The sequence below is a fragment of the Oryx dammah genome, unplaced genomic scaffold, assembly GCF_014754425.2.
Source record: "Oryx dammah isolate SB20612 unplaced genomic scaffold, SCBI_Odam_1.1 HiC_scaffold_5, whole genome shotgun sequence".
NCBI lineage: Eukaryota > Metazoa > Chordata > Mammalia > Artiodactyla > Bovidae > Oryx > Oryx dammah.
Genome location: NW_024070189.1, coordinates 22,647,767 through 22,674,269, shown reverse-complemented (window position 1 = coordinate 22,674,269; position 26,503 = coordinate 22,647,767). Strand labels below are relative to the sequence as shown.

Genomic DNA, 26,503 nt, shown 5'->3' with positions numbered 1-26,503 from the left:
AGTTAAAAAGAAATGCAGAAACTAAACATTGACCTGGATTAAAACGTGAACTTGAGCAATTCATTTAACACCTCTAAGCAACAACTTCCTTATTAGCAAAACATAAATTAAATTAATAATGAATATTTAGAGTTATTGCATGGATTAAATAAGACTGTATAAAAGTGCTTTGAAAATTTTAACATTTGACAGAAATATTTTATTAAAGAATATAACCAGTGGAATACAAAGAAGGAGGATTTACACTTAATATTCCAATGACCTTCAAGGTGTATTTGTAATGATAAGTGAAAAAGAAAATGGTGGCCAAATCAGAAAAGAGACTTTTCAAACTTCCAATTTCATTTCAAATAATCATTAATGTTCAAAAAAAGTTTTCAGTACCTATAAATCCATTCACCCACATTAATATAATTTTTATGATATACATGAGGAATTGGAGATAATAGGTTGTCACTGACATTTTACAATATATTAGAATCACAGATTCAGATCCTAAGACGTTCTCCCCAGTTAAGGAAATTAAGGCCCATTTAGAGAGGCTAACTGACATGTAGTTTCTATTTAGATTCAATATAAATAAGGACATAAATTTTTGAAGCTAGAAGAATCTTTCAAAATTACTATGTTTGGTCCTTCTCCTTCATAGATGAGGCTGCTGGAGTCTATTCAGTGAGGTTTATTAATAGGCAATTTTCTTCATAAACTTTGAATATAATATTTAAGAACCTGTAAAGATCTAAGAAGTTACACTGTTCACCCTTTTTATTTAAAAAAAAAAATGAGAAAAGAGGTAAAAAGCAAATGAATTTGCCCAATTTCTGAGTGGTAGCAAAATCTGGAAAAGAACCAAAACCAACTGGTATTTTTAAATGAGTTGCAAAGACAAGGGTTATGGGTCTCTCAGTCCCCCACTAACAATTTCAAGTAAAATTATCATTTTTGTGCTTATATATTAGATTACTACATATTGGATACTCTTAAAGGGCAATTCAATATTATTTTAGATCATGGATTTTGATTTCAGATTTTCCAATTGTTTATAGCATAATCAGTATATGTTACTTTAACCAAAGTACCAAAAATATTTCCATAATTCTGTAAAATATTTAACACTTTACAAACTGAACAATATAACTTACCTGTCTTTTCTGCTTTTCCCTTTTTGCTGCTTTCCTGCAAGAATTCTTAATTCTTCTTCTGTAGGATGTTGATACCATCTCAAACTAAGAAAAAAATTTATTCTTTTTAAATAAAGAATTAAGACCACCAGAATTATTCACTTACTCTACAAACATTTATTGAGTTTCCTAATTGGGAAGACACTGCAGGGAAATATCAGGTGAAAAACTCTAACCTGAACAGATACGACTGCTTAAGCCTTAAAAGGTTTAGATTCAAATTCAGCAAACACCCACCAAGCACTTACTAGATGCCAGACTCTACAATGTTGTTTGTACATGTTTCTCTTACAACTGATACACTATTAATATATATTAAGATCCTTAATAAACAATAAATGGTGTGAACTCTGCAGGCAAGCTTGCAGGAACACATTCAGATTCTCTACCCATCCTTCGTTTACACAGAAGGAATTGTTATTTGTCTTAAAAAGAGTCCTCTGAATGCCCCCAAAACTACAAGCAGTCTTTGCTTTTCTTTCCTTCCTTAATTTAGCTGGAGAATTTTCAAACTGATATAAGAATTAGAGTGAATTGCTGTATTAACAAAACCCTTTACTCTTAACTATATCTAACCCTCTTTGGTTAGGGTTCCAGAAACATCTGATTGTATTTAACTCCACCACCCAGTCAAAATATCCAGACAAGTCATTTATTCCTTCCCAAGCACCCACCTGCTCATTCACAATTTCCTGTCTCACCTGAACTTCTGTCAGCCACCTAAGTTTGATATTTGGGTTTTACCGTCAACACGCCCTTTCCATATATTAGCATTAATTCTGTTCTTTACCTCTTAAAAGTTCCAAACTTGCTTACTTCCTGAAAGGACCTCAGTTCAGCATATCTTCCTCTCTAGCTGACTATAGCAAAACTCCTCTTCTTTTCCCCTAGACTCTCTCCTAAACACATTCTAATCCCACATTTATTTTTTTCCATAATGCAGATCCTATCAAGGCATATATGCCTGCATAAATCCTTTCCAAGACTCCTCACAGAGTCAAGAAGTGAGTAAGGAATCTAAGCAAAGACACCAACCAATATCCTGTTGTGAAAAAGAAACAGACACCTCATACTGAAAGATCTTCCAATTTTTCAACCACAAAAATCTATATTTTTAAAGTGAAACACCCCAATTTTTAAAAACGCTACTGCTGATTTTCTGTTTTAAAAATACTGCTGAACTGGCAATGTGAGTAATGACTGACTATTTAGTGATATAAAGAAACTGTTAAAATTTTTTAGCTGTGATAATAGGATTACAGTAACTTTTTTAAAGTTCATATATTTTAGAGATATACACTGAAATATCTATGAATGAAATAATATTTGCTACAAAATAATGTTGGGGGGAAGAGAGGAAGGGAGTACAGATGAAACAAACTGGCCACCAGCTATTGTAATGACTACATGGGAGCTCATTATATTTGTTATATATTCATGGTATCATTCTATCTGTTCTTTGTGTATGTTTAAACATTTGTATTAAAGCTAAAATACACATTACAATGCCAAATACAGAGTTTGTGACCTCTTATTTTTAATAGCTTTTCACAATCTACTGTCTACTTCATCAGACTCAAGAATTCCCTTTTTGAGGGTGGGAGGTTCCAGAGGGAGGGGACATAGTACACCTATGGCTGATTAATGTTGATGTAGGCAGAAACTAACATGATATTGTAGAGCATTCATCCTCCAATTAAAAAAAGAACCACCCTTTTGAACATGACCTTCTAAGTGACATTTATTCCACAAATTCTTTCATTCCTTGGCATTTTTGCATATATCCTTCCCTCTGCTTGAAATACCTGTGCCGCAACTGGCAAACTTCTAATTTACTTTTGATGCTTTATAAGGCAATCTCTCTGTGGTATAATAAAGAATACATCTGGTTACTGCCCCACTTACAGCTTCAGGATGGAGGCGGGTCACCAGAAATACCACCCAATTAGAGCTGGAACTTTCAGCCAGCTGACCTCCAGGAATGGGAAGGGTGTTGAAGATTAAGTTTCAATCATGGGGCCAATGATTAAAATCGTGCCTATGTAATGAAACTCCATAAAATCTCTAGACCCTGAAGCTCTGGAGCTTCCTAGCTGTTAAACATACTGAAGTACCTGGAGGGTGACATGCCCTGATTCCGCAGGGAGAGGACATGGAAACGCTGTGCTCCTTCCCAAACCTCATCCAATGTGTAATCTTTATATTAATAAAATTGTGATCACTGTACTTTCTTTGGTTCTAATTGTTATACAGAATTACTGAACCTGACAGGGTCATGGAAACGCTGGTTGTCAAAAGTATGGCCCAGGGATCCAAGAACTTGCAGCTGGCATCCAAAGCCTATGCATTCTTATGGAGGATTTTGCCTTTAACTGGTGGAATCTGAGCTAACTCCAAGTAGCTAGTGTCAAAATTGAACTGCAGTTGGTATCAGACTGATTGGGGTAAAATGGAATATTCCCCTAGCTGACCGATCTTTGGAGTAAAGATTCTGTGACTTACTTATTCCTGTATACTTCAAAACTAGTACAGTTACTGGCATATAGTAAGTGCTCAAAAAGGATCAATGAATGAATGCAGTTTTCCTCTTAAGGGTTTTAAAATAAAATATAATCTCAACCCAAAATGCCCTAAACTATACTTAACACGGATAAGGAGGCACTTCCTGAAATTTCAATCGAAGTCCAGAATTTTAACTTACAGTCGATTCTCATTATTCGCGGTAGTTATGCTCTATAAAGTTGCCGCGAACACTGAACCATTGCTCCTAGGGGAAATACACGGTTAGGTTCCCACGAGCCTCCAGTCACAACATCTTCAATCAGTCAGTACAGACCCTTGTTTTTTGTGTGTTTCTGTTTAAAGATACCTTAATATATACTGTTGATTGATATTAAATTCATGGTCACCAGTAATAAAACTAGGCTGTGAACGAAACTTATCTAATAACTGTAATCTTAAGTACAGTATTTTCCTGGTATCTGGGAATATTTCTAGTGAATCTTCTCCATAGGGCACTCATAACCTTCTTGAGCTTAGGAACACTAGATATCAAGCATCACAGCACTATACTTGGGGGCCATTTTGTACAGCAAAGTCATCAAAAAAGCAAAAATGTGAAAAGGTGGACTAGTTAGACCACAAAAAGGACACCTGATTACAATATGAGACGTACAACAAGAAGGCTTCAGCTGGGAACCTAGGCCTCAGCTGGGAACAAGCCACTCAAATTTTTTACCACTCTGCATATATTTCTATAAATGACTTCAAAAGCACCACAAGTATGACTTTTGGGATTACAAATAAATTTGAAATTAGGCAAATCACAAGTACAGAATCCACAAATAATGAGGACTGAGTATGTAACATTTAGGAGAACACATAAGCAATAACTCATTTATAAAACCTAAAATTAGTTATTTCTTTGAGGAAATAATTCTCAGTGAAAGAATCTTAGTACTACAGGAAAACTTAAGTTATATTTAGAGTCCTACAATAATGAAATATTTTAAGACCCTACATTTTCTAGGATCTATTTGCTTCTAAAATATTCTCAGATTTAATTGTGTGAATCCATTTTTCTAAATACCTCTAATTTTGGTATTTAAATCCATAGGCATTAATAAGATTACCTAACAGGAAAATAAAACATCAGTTCAGTTCAGTTCAGTCGCTCAGTCGTGTCCGACTCTTTGCGACTGCATGAATCGCAGCACGCCAGGCCTCCCTGTCCATCACCAACTCCCGGAGTTCACCCAAACCCATGTCCATCAAGACGGTGGTGTCATCCAGCCATCTCATCCTCTGTCATCCCCTTCTCTTCCTGCCCCCAATCCCTCCCAGCATCAGAGTCTTTTCCAATGAGTCAACTCTTCTCATGAGGTGGCCAAAGTCCTGGAGTTTCAGCTTTAGCATCATTCCTTCCAAAGAAATCCCAGGGTTGATCTCCTTCAGAATGAACTGGTTGGATCTCCTTGCAGTCCAAGGGACTCTCAAGAGTCTTCTCCAACACCACACTTCAAAAGCATCAATTCTTCGGTGCTCAGCCTTCTTCACAGTCCAACTCTCACATCCATACATGACTACTGGAAAAACCATAGCCTTGACTAGATGGACCTTAGTCGGCAAAGTAATGTCTCTGCTTTTGAATATACTATCTAGGTTCCTCATAACTTTTCTTCCAAGGAGTAAGCGTCTTTTAATTTCATGGTTGCAGTCACCATCTGCAGTGATTTTGGAGCCCAAAAAAATAAAGTCTGACACTGTTTCTACTGTTTCCCCATCTATTTCCCATGATGTGATGGGACCGGATGCCATGATCTTTGTTTTCTGAATGTTGAGCTTTAAGCCAACTTTTTCACTCTCCTCCTTCACTTTTATCAAGAGGCTTTTCAGTTCCTCTTCACTTTCTGCCATAAGGGTGGTGTCATCTGCATATCTGAGGTGATTGATATTTCTCCCGGCAATATTGATTCCAGCTTGTGTTTCTTCCAGTCCAGCGTTTCTCCTGATGTACTCTGCATATAAGTTAAATAAGCAGGGTGACAGTATACAGCCTTGATGTACTCCTTTTCCTATTTGGAACCAGTCTGTCGTTCCATGTCCAGTTCTAACTGTTGCTTCCTGACCTGCATACAGATTTCTCAAGAGGCAGGTCAGGTGGTCTGGTATTCCCATCTCTTTCAGAATCTTCCACAGTTTATTGTGATCCACACAGTCAAAGCCTTTGGCGTAGTCAATAAAGCAGAAATAGATGTTTTTCTGGAACTCTCTTGCTTTTTCCATGATCCAGCGGATGTTGGCCATTTGATCTCTGGTTCTTCTGCCTTTTCTAAAACCAGCTTGAACATCAGGAAGTTCACGGTTCACGTATTGCTGAAGCCTGGCTTGGAGAATTTTGAGCATTACTTTACTAGTGTGTACATAGTAGAAGGCTAAACAGTTAATAAGGAAGTGGGAAAACTGAGTTGATGAGAACAAATATGTAATAAATTCAGCACTGAAGGAAAAACAGGGAAATAAGCCAAACCTAAGGAATGGATATGGGAGGGGCTTTGCTATTTAAAAAGGAAGGGAGGCAGAGTTGTGACTTTTGTTTATTTGTTATTATTTTTAATGGGAAACATTTTAAAAATGTGTGTGTATATTAATAGGAATAATCCTACAGATATAAAGCAATTAATGGCATGGAAGACGGGAAATGGCCAAAGCAGCAAAGTCTGGGTGAAGGTTAGAGGGGATGGGGTATACCTCACAAATGCAGCTATTGGGTCTTGATAGCAAGAGATTTCCTCCATAGGCCAAAATTAAAATATGTAAATACTAAAAACCAAAAAACATAAGTGGCATGAAGATGAGAGGGAGAACAAAAATAAAAAACAAAGAGAGGCTACACATGCAACTCGGGCTAGGGGTTTGATGGCATGAAGGTGAGAGAGAGAGAGGTTCCTACTTTTAGAGTTTAGAGTGAGGCTGAGGCAGGAATGTGTAAATGAAGAGAGGTTTGGGGCTGAAAAAGCTGGCTGAGAAGTACAACACACAAAGACCTCCAGGCTGCATGGAGTAGCTATCTAAGGATGTGAAAACAAAGGAAAACTTATTAACAAAGGTATAGTTACACACTTTTCTTCAATAGTCAGTGCTTCGTAGAATTTGATTTCATATTATATGATTCCCATCTACCATACTTTAAGTTTTGGCCTAAATTTTTGGTCTTTTCCTTTGCAAAGAATGACTTGGAACCTGCTTCCCGTGATGCACTTTGTTGTCGTTCATCAGTCGTGAAGTCGTGTCAGACTCTTTGTGACCCCATGAACTGCAGCATGCCAGGCTTCCCTGTCCCTCACCATCTCCCTGAGTTGGCTCAAAATCATGTCCACTGAGTCAGTGACACCATCCAACCATCTCATCCTGTTGCCCCTTTCTCCTCTCGCCCTCAATCTTTTCTAGCATTAGGGTCTTTTCCTCTTTGCATCAGGTGGCCAAAGTAGTGGAGCTTCAGCTTCAACACCAGTCCTTCCAATGAATATTCAGGGTTGATTTCCTTTAGGATTGACTGGTTTGATCTCTCTGCAATCAATTCTTCAGTGCTCAGCTTTCTTTATGGTACAACTTACATCCACACATGATGGAAAAATCATAGTTTTGGCTATATGGACCTTTGTCAGCAAAGTAATGTTTTTCCTTTTTAGTATACTATCTAGTTTTGTCATAGTTTTTCTTCCAAGGAGCAAGCATCTTTTAATGTCATGGCTGCAGTCACTACTGTCCGCAGTGATTTTAGAACCCAAGAAAATAAAATCTGTCACTGCTTCCACTGCTGCTGCTGCTGCCAAGTCGCTTCAGCCGTGTCCAACTCTGCGCGACCCCATAGACAGCAGCCCACCAGGCTCCTCCATCCCTGGGATTCTCCAGGGAAGAACACTGGAGTGGGTTGCCATTTCCTTCTCCAATGCATGAAAGTGAAAAGTGAAAAGTGAAGTTGCTCAGTTGTGTCCGACTCTTAGCGACCCCATGGACTGCAGCCCAACAGGCTCCTCCGTCCATGAATCCGCTGCTTCCTCTATTTCCCCTTTTATTTGCCATGAAGTGATGAGACCTGATGCCATGATCTTAGTTTTCTGAATGCTGACTTTTAAGCCAGCTTTTTCACTCTCCTCTTTCACTTTCATCAAGAGGCTCTTTAGTTCCTCTTCACTTTCTGCCATTAGAGAGGTATCATCTGCATATCTGAGGTTGTTGAAATTTCTCTCAGGAATATTGATTCCTGCTTGTGAGTCATCCAGCATTTCATGCATCACCAGCTCAACAGACATGAGTTTGAGTAAACTCCAGGAGTTGGTGATGGACAGGGTGGCCTGGCATGCTGCAGTTCATGGGGTCACAAAGAGTCAGACACCACTGAGTGACTGAACTGAATTCTGTATATAACTTAAGTAAGCAGGGTGACAATATACAGCCTTGATGTACTCCTTTCCCAAATTTGAACCAGTCCGTTGTTCCATGTCCAGTTTTTTGTTACTTCTTGTCCTGCACACAGATTTCTCGGGAGGCAGGTAAGGTGGCCTGGCATCCCCCTCTCATTAAGAATATTGCAGTTTGTTGTCATCCACATAGTCAAAGGAGGAGAAGCAGATGCTTTTTTGGAATTCCCTTGCTTTTTCTACGATACAGTATATATTGGCGCTTTGATCTCTGGTTCCTTTGCCTTTTCTGAATCCAGATTGTACATCTGGAAGTTCTCAGTTCATGTACTGCTGAAGCCTTGAAGGAATTTGAGCATAATCTTGCTAGTATGTGAAATGAGTGCAACTGTATGGTAATTTGAACATTCTTTGGCATTGCCTTTCTTTGGGATTGGAATGAAAACGGACCTTTTCCAGTTCTGTGGCCACTGCTGAGTTTCCCAAATTTGCTGGCATATTGGTACAAAAGGGATCTGATTTAGGTTATACCTGAATGACCTGACCCCTGGTGGCTCAGAGGTTAAAGTGTCTGCCTCCAATGCGGGAGACCCGGGTTCGATCCCTGGGTCGGGAAGATCCACTGGAGAAGGAAATGGCAATCCACTCTAGTATCCTTGCCTGGAGAATCCCATGGACCGAGAAGCCTAGTAGGTTACAGTCCACGGGGTCGCAAAGAGTCGGACACGACTGAGAGACTTCAGCTCACCTCTGAATGACCTAGTGGTTTTCCCTACTTTCTGCAATCTGAGCCTAAATTTTGCAATAACTGGCCTGATGCACTAGGCCTTTCAAATATGGGCTTAGAAAACAGATATAAAAGTTTATTAGTCTTAGATTTGATGTTAAGGATAATGGTTACAAAAATACAATTAAAGACAAATGCTTCATGTTAAACAAAAGAAGCATGAGGTAAAATTACACATAAAATAATCACATCCATGAGGGAGAAATATGAAAAGATTAGAAGGAAATACAACAAAATTTACACAGAGACTGTCTTTAGCTGAAAGGAATACAGTTTGTTATCTCTTATTTTTTCCTCCTTATTAATTTATTGTCTTTTTCTACATCACAAGCATGTATTGTGCTAATAATTAAAAAAAAAAAACAGAGTAAGTATTAATAGAATTTACAACAAAACCGAACCTCCTGCATTTTAAGTTAAACTGTATCTTCTGACATTTACTTTGGCTACTTTCACTTTAACTCAGACAGTCAAAAGTGTCTCAGATAACAAAGCCAACTGTGTTAAACTCCACTAAATCACTGAAATAATTTTTCAGTAATTTTCTTGCATAAACCTCTTACATAAAATATCAGGCTACAAACTTTCTTACGAAGGCAGTTTCAAGACCACTAAAAAAAAATACTAGAAAATACAGAATGTATTGACCTAGATTCATAAAAACAAACAAAAATTTAAACAATAATGCTATTTAAAGTGAACTACTTAAAAATTTTTTTAGAAGTAAAAATTTCAGAAATTTAAAATGAAAATCTAAACACGAACAAATATGGAAAAGCTGGGTACTGAGAGAAAGCTAAAAACAGCTTTAATACATAAATAATCATCCAAAACTCTTTCACGAGATAGGTCATAACACAGTTTTGGTTTCTATTCTAAATCTCAAAGTAATAATTTAGACATGAAAAAAAAACTTAAGAGAAAACAAACACCACCTAAAACCTAGAAAATCTTTCAGTACAAGTAACTAAAATATTGTTTATTACATATATATTAATACATTCTCTTGTTTTTATTGGAAACTTTACTAGAATATCATGACATTTTGGAAAGGATTAAGACAGCTAAGGCAGGAGAGCAAGGACCAGGCATTCCATAAGGGTAGAAGCTGAAGGTTTGAACCTTTCCCTTAGGTCATAGGTCCCACCTACTGTGCATTTGAATAGTAGGTTTCTCTCACCAAAGGGAATTCACAAATTCTTGGATCAGGCAACATGCGAAAGAGAAAAGGCAAAAAGAATTAAGAGCAATTGAACAGGGTGTTGTCACATCCTCTTTACCCAATATAGGGATGAGACCAAATCAGAATAAATCCAACCATAATATATTTTGAGTCAGGGACATATGAAGGGAAGTATCAGACCTAAGTGAGAGCCTAGGGGGATGAAGGGGTAGAGAAAAATGCATAAGGTTTGAGCTGAACAATCAGGAGAACAGAAAGCAGGTTCAGCAAGGAAGCTATAAAGGACAAAAAGCCAAATCTTGCTCCTCATGCAAAACCCACTATTCAAATGTACAAAGAATGTAACCTAACCACTTACCTCTCCATGAAAAGAGGGGCCAAGCAAACTTCAAAACAAAAAGGAACTTTAATTACAATAGAAAGTAGAGAATACTCTGGCTACAAAGCAGTGGTATACTGGACACGATAAAGAACTAATATCTGTAGGTGATCTCGGCAATGGTTAGAACACATGATCAGAGTAAAGATACAGAGAAACCAACTTCCCACAATCCTTCCTTCTTTTGGAGAGGAAGGGATGGGAAGAGCAACCTGAGCACTAGACTCTACATCTGAGTTCTTCAAGGTCAGTAATTTGCTCACAGGTAACAGCAAGAAAGATCTTGTTTCATAAATTCTTATTAAAGCAGGAATGCCTCAACAGTCTAATAAAAAGGCATGTAAAAAAAGGAGAATAACATTTTCCAGGAGAAAAACATTTTTCTATTATAAAAAAGTAGAAGAATGGAATACAAAATAATTATGACTTAGTAATGTGGAACACATTTAATCTCAAATGGTGAGGAGAGGTATAATTTTAACAGATGATATTTCTTAAACTCTAGTTCACACTTAGCATGCTTTTCGTAATCAGAAAAATGCTGATGTGCCTTTATGTTTAGAATAAAAGATGACTATAGTCCTAGAGAAGCCAGAAGATTAAGTAAAGAGAAACCATATACTTCCTGTAACCTGAGGATATCTTCTAGAAGGTTAAGTACACTAGGAAAAAAGGTAGAAAAAAGAAAACCTGAAATAAATTACTCTGTAAACCGCCAGCAGAAGTCACAGTGGTTGTAGAAAAGTTTACCTCCACCAAATTAAAAATTCGGTTTAAGTATATTCCAGGACAAGGGTCTGGAGTTTGATGAATAACCATACATCAAATAATTACTTGACTATGAGTCAGACTTCCAGGGTAAGAGGCTGGATCTGTTTTTCACTGGGTAAGAAGCTGGATCTGCTTCACTTTTCAGTGCGTGAACATGAGTAAAGCTACAATTTCTCATCTAAAAATGGAGACCATATTACCTACAACAAAGGAGGACTAGGCACTCATCAATCCTGCTTTTACTTTCCAAGCACAAGGAAAAGTATATTTCCCAGCCTGCCATGCACTTTTGGTCTGAACCAGTCACAGGGCTCCAGACTATACAATGTGGGCACAAATGATGTATCTACTTCTAAGCCTGGCCCCTAGAATCTCCTAAAAAAACCAGAGCCCATTCTCTCTTTACTTGCCAACTGGCACAGTTCAGTTCAGTTCAGCCGCTCAGGCGTGTCCAACTCTTTGTGACCCCATGGAATGCAGCACACCAGGCCTCCCTGTCCATCACCAACTCCCGGAGTTTACGCAAACTCATGTCCATTGAGTCGGTGATGCCATCCTGCCATCTCATCCTCTGTCATCCCCTTCTCCTCTTGCCTTCAATCTTTCCCAGCACCAGGGTCTTTTCAACTGACACAGCATCTAACAAAAAGGACTCCAAAGTAGCAGAAGGAACAGAAGAGCCACAAGACAGAAGCAGCAGCCTAGAATCCCTAAGTAACACTTGAATCATCAGTTTGTGAAGGAGCTACATGGAGAGTTGCCCTACCCCTCTCAGGTACCCTCATTTGACCTTGATTCCTGTCTTGTCTGTGACTGACAAACTTTTATTAAGTTCAGATAACTGAGATTTCTGAGGTCATAAAATACCCCAATATATGTCTTCTTCCAAGTTCAGAGTGTAGAAATGCAAATGGGGTAATAGAAATAAAAATTTTACCAATACAAAGTTTTTTAACGTTGTAAAGGTAATATTAAACGAAAATAAACCAGGCTAAAGATTATGCACTTAATAAAAAAACACCTAGATATCTACAATGTTAATTACAAAATAAAAATGTTATTTAACCAAGAACCAGAAAACTAGTCAATTTTTTAATATAAAAAATCAACAAGCTAATATATAAGCAAAAACTGCGAATTTCTTCAAGGTACTGACTTCAGGAAATTAGCAGGCTTACTTGTTAAGTCAACATAATAGAAACAGGTGCCACTTCACACCTTCCATTCTAAAAGAGACAGAAGTTGATGAGAGATATGGACAGAAACTAATTAACATGATAAAAAAGAAGCCATAACTTTTAAGAAAAACATGAACACTTCAATCTGAATATATGATAAAATATTAAGTCAACAGATACCAAAACTAAAGTTTCTTCTGTCATATTTGTGATTAAACTACCGTGGTATCTACACCATCTATTCACTTAAATCTCTTCACTACAGCCACTCCCAAACCATCCTACACTATCTATAATTTCGAAAGTTCTCTCATAAGCTTCTCCCTTCAAATTTCTTCAAGCATTTTACAAACGACAAAGAACACCCTCAGATCTTCTTCCCTTTCTCTTCCTTCGACTCAGCAACAACACATCGTTTAAAATATAAACTGTCATTTCTTATCAATATTTTTACATGAGCAATTTAGAAGAGATTTTAGATTTTCTTAATATTAAAACGGTATCATTTCATGTCACAAAAGGTTTGTAAAACAGTAATTATTTCAAAATGATAAAATCAACATTCTTATTCAACAGAATTAGGCAACAACAGTCAGAATATAGCTTCATGACTTAAAATTTTCAGATTTAATATTAAACAAAAATATCAATAGATGGTCTTAAGAATAAAGAGCAAAACAAACAAAGAGGAAATGAAACTATAGCGAAAAGAATCACTAGAAAATCCTGATTGGTATTCCTTGGAACCTGATTTGGAATTAGAGACAGCATTAATTAATATTAAAGTTAATCTATTTACAAAAGAAAATCAAGATCACAAAATTTATCAACTTCATGTTTATTTTTGAAGGTTGAGCTCCTCTTCAAATTAGCAATATGTATACTTACATGACAGATAAATTGTCAAAAGAGCAGCAATTTTAAATATAATATATTGTTTCAAAATTAACAAGGAGAATCAGTTTTCAATCTCTGGAAGTTTTAGTTTTAAAGAAACAAATGGACTGCAGATTACCTATTAGAAAATAGAAACTACCTAATGACTAAAAAAGGATAAGAGAGCCAAGATCTTTAAAGCCAAAAGGGAGAGGAAGGCTCCCTGGAGACAAAACCAGAAATGTGCAATTCTCAATAGAAAATAAGCTACCTTAATATGTATTTTATCTAGTTTATTAATTCAGATTCTATTTATTTAGAATTAATGGTACTTGCCCAGTAGATACTCACCCTTTCATGATCTACAAAAAAGGGTTTTTGCTAAGCAAAACAAGTAAGTAAGACTACACAAGGCATAAACCTACATAGTTAAAAACTAGTCACTGATGATTTACTTTTTTCACTTATGAATACCTTTGATGAAGTTTTAACTTTACTAAAACCTTAGTCATTATTTACTTTGCTAATAAAAAAATATATTTTTAAACCACTGTTCTCTCACACTTTTCATACACATGCGTGTGTGCGCATATCAGTGTTCAAAAAACCCTTTCAGACAATCTAAATAGTATTTTCCTATATTTAAACACTGATACGGAACAAGCATAAAGCACGAAAGAATATACTTAAAACTGAAAAATAAATTAAGCTTTGTGGATAGAATGGCTTATTATTCGTCTTGCAGTATATGAAATCATTAGGCAGATAATAGCTGTCCATTGCTTTCTAACTTAAAGTGAAGGGAAAGTCGCTCAGTCGTATACGACTCTTTGCGACCCCATGGACTATACAGTCCATGGAGTTCTCCAGGCCAGAATACTGGAGTGGGTAGCCTTTCCCTTCTCCAGGGTTCTAACTTAAAAGGTCTAAATAGAAAACTGATATACAAATCAATAATAGAATGTTTATTTATTAGAAACAAATAACTGTAGTAAAACTATTGTCATGGTACCAAACCTGTAATTTGCCTTTCATAATCACACAAGATTGTGGCCTATATTTCCATATGCAGGGTTTTACTGCTTTTGCCTCCTGATATCTGTATTTAACTTCTGTACTGTTTATTCTTTAACTTTCAGCAAAGTAACTTAGTTCTTCTCCATGAGGGGACAGTAGTAGTAGTAAGCTTATAGTGCACTGAACCAAATTAAAAGCCTACAAAACAACTTCACCCCCTCTTTGCCAAATTAAAGTTTAAAATTATTTATTAACAGTAAAACAAAGAACTCCAAACTCTCATAATACTCTCAACTAAGTCCCCAATAATAGGGCAGGTGCTTTGAGTCATTTTTTCCAACAATGGTGAAAATTTAAGCACTTCAATTTACAGTCACTTCCTCTTATTGACCAACTTTTTTTAAAAAAGGTAACTAGAAAAGTCATGTGATAATTAGAGACTAATTCTTGACAATGATCATCCTATTATCTTTGTACTCAACAAACTACTACTGTCTCAAGTAAGAGAAATAAGGAAGCTGGATTTTCCTTGTAATTTTCCTTTTTCATGTTTTTAGAAAACTGGAATTAGCACTTGACTTCTAGGAGGTTAGTCAGGCTGGTAAAGAGAGAGGAGAGTGCCAGGCAGAATCAGCCTATCCTTGCCTTACCTGCCATTACAGAGCAGCCATCGAGCAAGAGAATAGTGAGGTAGAATCTTCTGCATGGCGCTGGCCATCACCATGGTAACAACCAGCTGTATACCTATCACACCCTGTGCAAAGAAACAAACAGAGGAGTTTACCAATGAATGCATTTAGATTTGAGGACACCGCTGAAAAGCTTTCTATATGTTCTGAAAATTATACTTTGTAAGAAAATGGGTGTACTATCAAAACACCCATTATTCTGCCATATGGGATCTCACCTCATAATCCTCTACAAGTTATCCAAGGGTCACAACCGTATTTACAAAAGTTAAATTAGAGAGCATACACATTCAAAATCTATTTCCAAGAAATCTTCTCCATTACCTAAGTGTACCAAAATGAAGCAGAAAATAGTGATTTTTCCCCCCATCCTTTTCCAGATTTACTCTATTCAACACACTCAGAACACCAGCTTGGCTAGCTGTAAAAGCAGTATGCCTGTTTTTTAATTCTAAGGTGGCAATGAACAACTCAAGAGCATTAACTATACTAAATGTGATGCTGGAAAGTCACTAGAAAAAAAAATTTAATTCATCCTATCATCACGAACTTTTAATGGGTGGGCTTTTAACACGATCCAAAAATTCCCAGTTTGTTCTCATCAGTCCCTCTCTTATTCTCTGCAATACCTAATTCAAACCTTCTCCCATCTCCCCACACCTCCAACCTCCCTCAAACCTCTTCCTTCTTTAAAAAAAAAAAAAAAAAATCAATCATAGCAAAGTGGTTCAGTTTCACACACATACATATACATGTACTTTACACACATATTCTTTTCCATTACAGGTTATTACAAGATATTGAATATAGTTCCCTCTGCTATACCGTAGGACCTTGTTTTTACCTATTTTACATAGAGCAAGTTGCATCTGCTAATCCCAAACTCCTCATTTATCCACTCCCTCCAAACTTCTCTCGACTCAGTAGAGGACAGCTTCCAGTTCACAGAGAGTAAAACAATAGCATCAAATGAGAACTCTCATTTGACACCAACAAGCTCACAATCACTGGTATCTGTACCTGTTTTCTTCTTCCACACCCTCTAGAAATACAACAGAGTATCTTCGGTGTAAAGCAAATCCCTCGGTGCTTCAGAGCCCATCCCGTCACGCATTTTCAGGAACCTCATCCAGTGAACAGCTTCCCTCCTGTCGCTGTTTGGTTGCTAAGTCGTGTCCGACTCTGTGCGACCCCACAGACTGCAGCACACAAGGCTCCTCTGCCCTTCACTATCTCCCGGAGTTTGTTCAGACTCATGTCCATAGCGTCAGTGATGCTGTCTAACCAGCTCATCCTCTGCCGCCCCCTTCTCCTTTTGTCTTCAATCTTTCCCAGGATCAGGGTCCTTTCCAATGAGTTGGCTCTTTGCATCAGATCTCTTCTCTATTTAAATCCTTCCTATTCGTATTTTAATACGTTTCACCTTTCTAAAAAAATAGCAATAATTTCCCCTTATTCTTTATTTTCTCTTCTGTAAAATGAAGCTAATAATTCAACCAACCTACTAATCAAGCTGTGCCTGTTTCAGAGAACGCAGCCAATACTTGTTATTGTCATAATTATCATTCCTATTAAGGGATAAGTTGTTTTTTTTTTTAATTTCAAGAAGAAGGCTTTTCAAAAAATAACCAACGTTACTTCTATAAGAAATAAATTTAGAAAACAAAATAAATGGAATCATACCATAAAAAATAACATCAGTCTCCTAAGGGATAAAAGAACACAAAAAATTTTTTTGAAAAAATCAGATTTCACTGATTTTAACAAACTGTTCAATCAACCGTACATCACTATAACAAATGTACTATCATGATGTGGGATGCTGAAAGTGTGGGAGGTTGTTCACATGCCAGGACAGGGGATATGGAACTCTCTACTCTGATCCATCTTGCTGCAAACCTAAAAGTGCTCTAAAACATGAGATTTTAAGAAAAATCAAATAAAATTTATTCATAGAGAAACAGTGAAAGTAATGTCAAAATAATTGGAAAAGACATTTGTAACCCATATCATAAAGGGATAATTTGTTGTTGTTTAGACTCTTTTGCAAATCCCTGGACTGTAGCCCACGAGGCTCCCCTGTCCATGGGATTTCCCAGGCAAGAATATCAGAGTGGGTTGCCATTTCCTCCCCAGGGGATTTTCCTGACCCAGAGATCAAACCAGTGTTTCCTGCAGTGGCAGGTGGATTCTTTACCACTGAGCTACTTGGGAAGCCCAAAGGTATTATTTACTTGTTAGGTATTATATAGAGTTCTTACAAGTCAATTAGTAAAAGAACAAATGCCTTCTTTTGTATGTACAGAGAGTTTTTTAAAAAGGGGAGCAAAATGGCTCTTAAACAGGACTGTTTTTAAAATGCCTTTGAAACCTGCCTCAATTCTGGTTTCAATGTGGACATTTTAATGCCTTAAATTCTACCAATTGGGTTAAGGTTCAGACCATTTTTATATTCTCCTAACATCAAAGGTTACATTTTTGTCTTTTTTCTTTCACATTTCCTACCACTTGCTTTTACTATCTTATTTTCTATATAGTTTGTGATAGAAGTTCTGCAATCTCCATACAGTGAATGCCATTACAAAGAACGCTTTCAGGCAGAACAACGCCAAGAAATATATTAGCAAGTATGTCAGAAGGTTAGTCTATTTGAGATTACACACGTAAAAGCAAAAGATAATTTTTTTAGTCAGGGAATCAGGGAAAGTTTTGTGGAAGAAGTGAACCTCCATCTAGCCTTGAAAGAAATCTGATAGTATCATATAGAATCTTCAAGGTCATCTAGTACAATCTCTCACAAACATATGTAACAATTTATTATTACAGTGTAAGCTCCCTAATTGGAGAAGGCAATGGCACCCCACTCCAGTAGACTGAGCAACTTCACTTTCACTTTTCACTTTCCTGCATTAGAGAAGCAAATGGCAACCCACTCCAGTGTTCTTGCCTGGAGAATCCCAGGGATGGGGGAGCCTGGTGGGCTGCCATCTATGGGGTCGCACAGAGTCAGACACGAATGAAGTGACTTAGTAGCAGCAGCAGCAGCAAGCTCCTTAATGGAGAAGGCAATGGCAACCCACTCCAGTACTCTTGCCTGGAGAATCCTAGGGACGGCGGAGCCTGGTGGGCTGCCATCTGTGGGGTCGCACAGAGTCGGACACGACTGAAGCAACTTAGCAGTAGCAGCAGCAAGCTCCTTAATAGCTGAAACTGTATCTTAGTCATATTTAATAAATGTTACAGGTATTAAATGGCATTTCAGAAAGACTGATCTGGAAGATATATATATATATATATGATGGACTGTGATAAACTGGGGAAAAAAGGCATCTTACCAAATTCTCTCCTCTTATTCCAAATCACTAAGCATAATGAGATACTGCTGATAAAACCAGGACTAAAGAATGTAAACCATCAAGTCCAAAACAAATAAAAATCAGCAAACTAGACTGACTAGCTTAACAGCAACTAGGCTTCTGCAATGATCCACACCAAAAAAGATAATGATTTATCTCTGGTTGTAAGAAAAATGTATTCTAAAGATACTGTTGAAGAATTCAGAGAATGATGGTATACTGAAGCAAACGAGGAACTAAAGAGATCAACCTCGTGAAAGGCAAACATCATTCTCAATGTTGTAGCTAATGTTTGACTTAAAAACATTCAAAAATGTAACTTCACTCTATTCACTTATCTTACTATGCCATTTCCATCTTTTTAAAATAAAGTTGAAAGTACTTTCTCAAAACCTCATCTGTTTACTGTTAAATATATAAATTTTCTTCCAACTTTCTAACAGAAGTCAATAAACCCTTCCAAGAATAAATCCCAATAGAAGAATCCACCTAATATTGTTAAGAAATAATTTTTAAATTATGTGGAAAATATGTCCCCAAAGTTAATCCTTTTCATATTTATTTGGAAAAGAGTTCTTGGAATATATTTTCAAAATGACAACCCTTTTACAGAATTATATATTATCAACTTAATATGTTGTTTGTACTGAACTTAGATCAACTTTTGAGACATTACTATACAACTGACAATCACAGTGTACATGCCAGGGATTAACATATTAAAATATATTCAACTCATTAATTAAGAGATACAATTATGTGAAATTTAAAAACAAATTTTAATAAGCTGCCTTCACTGACCAACTTAAGTGCCCATGTATATCTAAGTTTGTACAAAACAGAATTTTTGAAATGTTTAGTGTAAAAACCAAATTCCCTGAATATCTTTCATCATTTTTAATTAAAAGCTAATGCTTAAGTAAATTTAACCATAAACAAACATAAACTTCACACAAAAAAACTATTAAACTGAGTAGATACGCACCGATACAATAAAGTCCATCATGGCTGAGGTTTCAAGCACACAACCTTATGGGTCATTGGCCAAGTGGCCATAATGGTTTTATTAGGCCCTCAAAACAATAACTTGACCAAAGAGATGGCTTCTGTCCAGATTGGTTGCCCCTAGGCTTCAATTCTCTTGATAACTGGAACTGGGAAAAGTCATTTATGAAATAGCTCGTAAGCTCCCAAGAAGGGTGAAACATTGGGGCAACTTAGGTTTCAACCTTTCCACATCTATTAACCCGAGGCCATGAAGAGCAAGAAAAAGTTATTTGCCTTTAGTTTATAGAAGAATGATCATTTCAATTTTTGTTAGTAATCATTTCTGGGTAGGTTAAAAAAATTCTTACCAAGGAAAATTAACCAATTCTCCAAGAAATAAAATATATCAAATAGCAGTATTTTATCTTGCTTGACAATACTGACAATAAAACCTCCAACTTAGAGAAAAAAATGTTGTAATTTTAAAATTCAAACTTGGAACAATATTATGTCAACCTCAGTGGAGCTGACCTTTTGTTTCGTTTCACTAAACTAGCTCTCCTGTTGACAAACAGACTGAAAGCAAAGTATACATTGTTTACAATCAGAAGGCATATCAGCAACATACTTGAACTCAAACCACCCTAAATGGTTTTAATTATCACTCACCCTCCAATAAACGAGAAGGGGGGGGGGGGAAGAAGATATTACCCAATGACCTTCCCATTTTTGGTTTTTTAACTTTTTACATATTTTAGTGATAGCTAGACATGTTGAGACAGACTTCTTAGAGACGCTTAAATAATTTATACTACAAAAGAAGGTGTGAACTTCGTTATTTCAATCTAGATTTACATAAAACTTAGAATTCACACATTGAGCATTTAAGCAAACCATCTCCCAACAATTTACAAATGAGGTTATCAAGGTCCAAACAGCAAACACCATAGAACTACCCAGTCACAAACTTATCCAGAACCCAGATTCCTAATCCAATCTAATGTTTTTTCCTCTAAGTTGTTTCAGTGCATTCAATGAACATTTACTGAGCAACAAACTACATGCGCTGAACCACTTGCACATAATAGGGAGAAACAGCACAGTCCCTGTCATCAGTGAGAGAAGTCAGGCCAGTAGGAGAGTAAACAGTTGCTGGTCAGTTGCTCAGTCTTGTCTGACTCCGCAATTCCGTGGACTGTAGCCCGCCAAGCTTCCCTATCCTTCACTATCTCCCGGAGTTTGCTCAAACTCTTAATACAAAGGGATGAGAGCATAGGCAGAGGATTCTACCAGAATGCAACATGCATACTAAGGGACAAGAGCTGTGAGAGGGCATTATGGAAAGTAAAGGCCAAGTTAAGACTCTGTGGACTCAGCTTGGTGAACCACCAGTGATATCTGCTTCACACAGGATGACAAGCAGGCCAAAACCAGATACTGAAGGGCAAAACCGACAGACTTAAGTTCACCCTGAAAACAATAAAGAAACCCATGAAAAGTGATTCGACCACATCAGAACTTAAGAGAAGTCACTCTGGATACCTTGTAAACACTAGATGAGGGCTAGGCCAGCGGTACTAAGACAACTGCTCGGGTATGAAAGAAGGGCCTGCACTAAAGGCAGCAGCAGGAAGGAGGGGTGCAGACTCTCTTATTCTGGTGGCAAGAACTATATAGAATCACTATTCATCACGTGACAAATGAGATAGGGTCTTGATCAAACAATGTTAAAAATCTATAAATTCAAATTACATCACTACAGAAATTATTTATATCTATAAACAGGAAAAGCACATAAAACTTTAATTAACAAATACAGGCTGTCTGCCTAATACCCATCCAATATCTTGCCGGCTAGTATTAGAAACTTGCCAGAGGACTTTTCTGTCCCTCTGACTACTGTTTATCTCAAATACTCAGAGCAATGACATTTAGAACAATTCCAAGGCACACAGCATGGCTGAATGGATGAATGACACTATTACAAAACAAACCGTCTTGACAGAACTTAAAACCCAAGATTATCGTATTAGGTAACAACAAATATACTAAGACAATTTTGGAGCACAAAATTGCATAGTACTATGAACAAGGGTTCAGGCTTATATAAATTCAAAAAATTGAACAGAAAAGTTTCAGAGTAGATGATTAAAATGAAACCAAGGAAGGGAATTCCAGGTTAAATGACAAATGGGAACAGAGTAACTATGGGACCGCTAGGAACTTCATTCGGAACTTCGTTCAACCAAAGCCGACATCAATATGTTACAAAGAACTGTGAGATGTCAGATGAAGACAGAATTTTAGATTGTTAAAAATCTTTAAAATCAAGAGGATGCATTGATCTGAGGCATTTGCAAATATCACATTGGAAGGCTTTTAAACAATCAAGGGTAGGAGAATAAAATAATTCAAGTAACATAGAAGGAAAATTAGACATAACAATATACTGAGCAATCAGAGAAAACCTAAGACTAATAAGGGAGAAACAGTTGAAACTAGGAAGGAAAGAACAAAACTAAAAAGAATGTCAGTAGGAAACCAATCAACTTTGAGTATGACTGAACATGAAAAAGGAAAACAACTACAGAATAAAACAGGAACGTCTCAAAGGTTATTTAGGAAAATAGTTTAGTTTTGGTAACTGGTAGAATCCTGGAGTCACCGACAGGAAAGTTGCAGACTGAAGGAAACTCAAGGAAGTGGACTGACAAGCCTCCCACAGGCCTCCCACTTAGGCTGTGCCCTCAGCCATTCAGAGCACACACAAAACATGTTTCTCTGGCACAATCGATCTCCATCAGACAGACTGGCAATAATCAGGTTTGTAAGAGTTCTAACAATTAATATACAGTTAAAGTTACCAAGTTACCAAGCGGATCAGATGTTCAAGTTCACTAACTGTACCATTCCATTACTGTCTTAATGATATACTGGAAGTCAAATAATAAGCAGGCTGCTTGGTAAGGAGTGATTGAGAGCAAAAGGCAGCATTGAGGGGCATTTCACTCAGGCAGTGATAAAGTCTGAAGAAATACACAGAACAGTCGTCTAGAACACAAAATACTCTCAACCCTAAATAGATCTGGATAAGTTATGTTCAATTCTGATTCTTAAAACGTGTTTTTCTAGGTTTTCAAATGACAAAATTACTTTCCAATCCTACTTCTTCAGACAAAACCCTATCTAAAATTTTATCTATCTTTTGACATGTGAATATGATTGATTTGGCCACAATCTAGTCTAGCTTAAGTCTTGCAAACAATCCATATTTAAGTTCAAGGTGAGAGGACAACTTCTTCCATCACATGTTGATCTTATCAAAGTCTTGAAATGTTAACCACCATTCACTACCACCTACAAATAATATGTGATAAGTGATATGGTAGAGGTCAGTGCCCAGTATTACAGGCGCATTCCAACAAAGGGGGAGAATAAATCTACATGGGAGAGGTAGGACAGACTTGTTCACAGAGGTGACATCTAAACTAATGTTACAGGGTTAGAGTAGTATCCCACTGTCAGAAAGGAGAGAAATACAAGATCAGATACATCCATCTGTACCAAAGCTAATGAAGGTGATGGATTTCCAGCTGAGCTATTTCAAATCCTAAAACACGATGCTGTTAAAGTGTTGCACTCAATATGCCAGCAAATTTGGAAAAATCAGCAGTGCCCACAGGACTGGAAAAGGTCAGTTTTCATTCCAATCTCAAAGAAGGGCAATGCCAAAGAATGTTCAAATTACCACACAATTGCACTCATTTCGCACGCAAGCAAAGCAATACTCAAAATCCTTTAAGCTAGGCTTGAACAGTACAAGAACCGAAAACTTCCAGATGTTCAAGCTGGATTTAGAAAAGGCAGAGAAAGCAGAGATCAAATTGCCAACATCTGATGGATCATAAAAAAAGCAAGAGAATCCCAGAAGAACATTTACTTCTGCTTCATTGACTACGTTAAAGCCTATAATTGTGTGGATCACAAGAAACTGTGGAAAATTCTTCCAGAGATGGAATATAAGACTACGTTACCTGCCTCCTGAGAAACCTGTATGCAGGTCAAGAAACAACAGTTAAAACTGGATATGGAACAACGGACAGGTTCCAAACTAGGAAAGGAAGCTGAGCGCTGAAGAATTGATGCTTTTGAACTGTGGTGTTGGAAAAGACTCTTGAGAGTCCCTTGGACTGCAAGGAGATCCAACCAGTCCATCCTAAAGCAGATCAGTCCTGGCTGTTCATTGGAAGGACTGATGTTGACGCTGAAACTCCAATACTTTGGCCACCTGATGCGCAGAGCTGACTCATCTTAAAAGACCCTGATGCTGGGAAAGATTGAGGGCAGGAGAAGGGGATGACGGAAGACAAGATGTTTGGATGGCATCACCGACTCGATGGACATGGAATTGGGTAGAATCCAGGAGTTGGTGATGGACAGGGAGGCTTGGTGTGCTGCGGTTCATGGGGTCAGAGTTGGACACGGCTGAGCGACTAAACTGAACTGAAGGTTGTATATTGTCACCCTGCTTATTTAACTTATATGCAGAGTACATGATGCAAAATGCCAGGCTGGATGAAGCACAAGCTGGAATCAAGACTGCCGGGAGAATTATCAATAACTTCAGATATGCAGGTGATACCACCCTTATGGCAGAAAGAGAAGAAGAACTAAAGAGCCTCTTGAAGAAAGTGAAACAGGAGAGTGAAAAAGTCAGCTTAAAACTCAACATTCAAAAACCGAAGATCATGGCATCCAGTCCCATCACTTAATGGTAAACAGGTAGGGAAACAATGGAAACAGAGACAGACTTTATTTGGGGGGCTCCAAAATCACTGCAGATAGTGACCGCAGCCATGAAATTAAAAGATGTTTGCTCTTGGAAGAAAAGCAATGACAAACCAAGACAGTGTGTTAAAAAAGTAGAGACACCACTTGCTGACAAAGGTCCATCTAGTCAAAGCTATGGTTTTTCCAGTAGTCATGTATGGATGTGAGAGTTGGACTATAAAGAAAGCTGAGTGCTGAAGAATTGATGCATTTGAACTGTAGTGTTGGAGAAGATTCTTTTAGAGTCCTTTGGACTACAAGGAGATCAAACCAGTTAATCCTATAGGAAATCAATCTTGAATATTCATTGGAAGGACTGATGCTGAAGCTGAAGTTCCAATACTCTGGTCACCTGATGTGAAGACTCAACTCATCAGAAAAGACCCTGATGTTGGGAAAGATTGAAGGCAGGAGGAGAAGGGGATGACAAAGGACGAGATGTTTGGATGGCATCACAGACTCAATGGATATGAGTTTGAGTAAGCTCTGGGAGTTGATGAAGGACAGGGAAGCCTGGTGTGGTGCAGTCCATGGGATCTCAAAGAGTTGGACATGGCTGAGCGACTAAACAACAACAAATTTGTACCAAGAGTGCAAATGACATGAGCTGAATTTCACATGGCTAGATTCTGGTATGGGCTGCACACATTGGATTCTTCTATAGGTACTTAGAAGTTCAGGGTCCTAAGCCTGGAAGCAACTAAATCATATATATTTTGGAAGAAAAACTCTGCCACTACCATGGAAAAGTAAAGAGGTGAGTAAAAGTAACTGGAGGCAAAGAGCAAAATTACAAATCCTCTGAAACAGTCCAACAAACGTCATTAAAGCCTAAACTAAAACAGCTTCAAAAACAAGAGCAAAATTAACATTTTTTGGGGGGGGGAGGAAATAGGCTTGAGATTAATAGTTATCTCTGCAAGTAGGTAAAGATTACACTTAAGTGGTTACGTAAAGATAAAACGCAAATAATGGGCATAATTATTCTTTGGAGAAATTAAGCAATAAGAGGAGAATCTGACAGTTACTAGAATGGCTCACATATAAAATATATATATATATTTGTAGTGGGGGAAATATATATGCATAAGGCAAGAGCGAAGGGACCAATATAAGGAGGCTGCTAAATATTCTAATCAAGAATTAACTGTGAATATTAAGAATCAGAAATAGATGAAACCAAAGGCCTAAGCTGAAAGTAAAACTTCATGAGACCCTGTTTTACCTAAGAGAAGTACACAGAAAGGTAAAGAGATGTATTAAATTTAAAAACCAAGGTCTTCAGAGTTTACATAACTTGGTGGAGGGGGTGGAAATCAGGTCAATATCTATGATGCCCTGCTTTCCACTGGATATAGTCATTTTGGAAAACTCATTATATATCATTTCAAAGTCCTCAGACTGTTCCCTAAAAACCATGATGGGATGGGGAGTTGATCTATAAAACAAAAGAGGGGAGGGAATTTTGTGAGAAATTCAAAAGTCCTGAGAATTTTGACAGAAATGTAACAGAAGAATTGAATGAATAATTGCCAAGCACCTTTGTCTAAAAGACGAAGCTTTAGGTACAACATCAGAGAAATAAGATCTGGAGTTAAAGGTTAAATCTGCAGGACAATTAAGTAGCTGGTCAAAAGAGCCAAAGACAATCACCGAAGTGGACAAAGTTTGAGAGATCTTGAAAAACAACCACACCAAGGTCAGGATCTTGGCAATGTGACTGTGGGAAGGTTCGGAGACTTTAAAAAGTAGCTAAAGAATCTGAATAAAGTCACCTATTGATATTTAATACAGATTTATTGATTGAGTCATGTGAAATCATATACTTAACTGTTTTGACCTACAAAACAGCAATTTCATACAGTTCAAACTGTTACTACAAACAGAATTATATATACATAATATATACGTAAACATAAAATGACAGGGAGTTGAAAAACACAATTATCAACAACTGTGATCTGAACTCAAACAACATGGGTTTTCAAATTTAAACATTTACAGAATAAGTTCAGTTTTCAAAACATCAATGTTTTGCGCCACAAAATATTTTTTAAATTTCCTTAAAGTAAAAAAGTAGAAGCAGAAATTTTTGTCTCCCAATTCAGAATAAGATGTCTAATGTACTTTAAAACTAAGGTCAAAACCCACTAACCAATAAAATGCCTAGGTAAATATCACCCTAAATATCTTAGTGAGAACCACAACACAGTAGAATGCATGAATTTCACATAACTATATTCAACAACATCAGTTCCAGACTTTCTGCTAAAGGTGATGATATAAAGCCATTTTTCAGAATTTGATTAAACTTAGAAAAAAACTTCAGATATTTCCCCAAGATAT

General features: G+C 37.1%; 1 protein-coding gene across 4 annotated transcripts in view; it reads right to left on the bottom strand.

The window, feature by feature from the left end:
- The window catches only part of TMEM161B (transmembrane protein 161B), a 71,611-nt gene that overhangs the window by 33,219 nt on the left and 11,889 nt on the right, over positions 1-26,503 (bottom strand). For 3 of the 4 annotated variants that reach the window (XM_040239405.1, XM_040239406.1, XM_040239408.1), the window contains exons 2-3: positions 14,946-15,049; positions 1,143-1,226 (exon numbers count right to left, since the gene is read on the bottom strand). In XM_040239405.1, the coding sequence (XP_040095339.1) occupies positions 1,143-1,226; positions 14,946-15,049 (188 nt within the window). Of the gene's footprint in view, positions 1-1,142; positions 1,227-3,882; positions 3,963-14,945; positions 15,050-26,503 lie in introns of those variants that run through there. The other variant, XM_040239407.1, reaches the window with a different exon arrangement.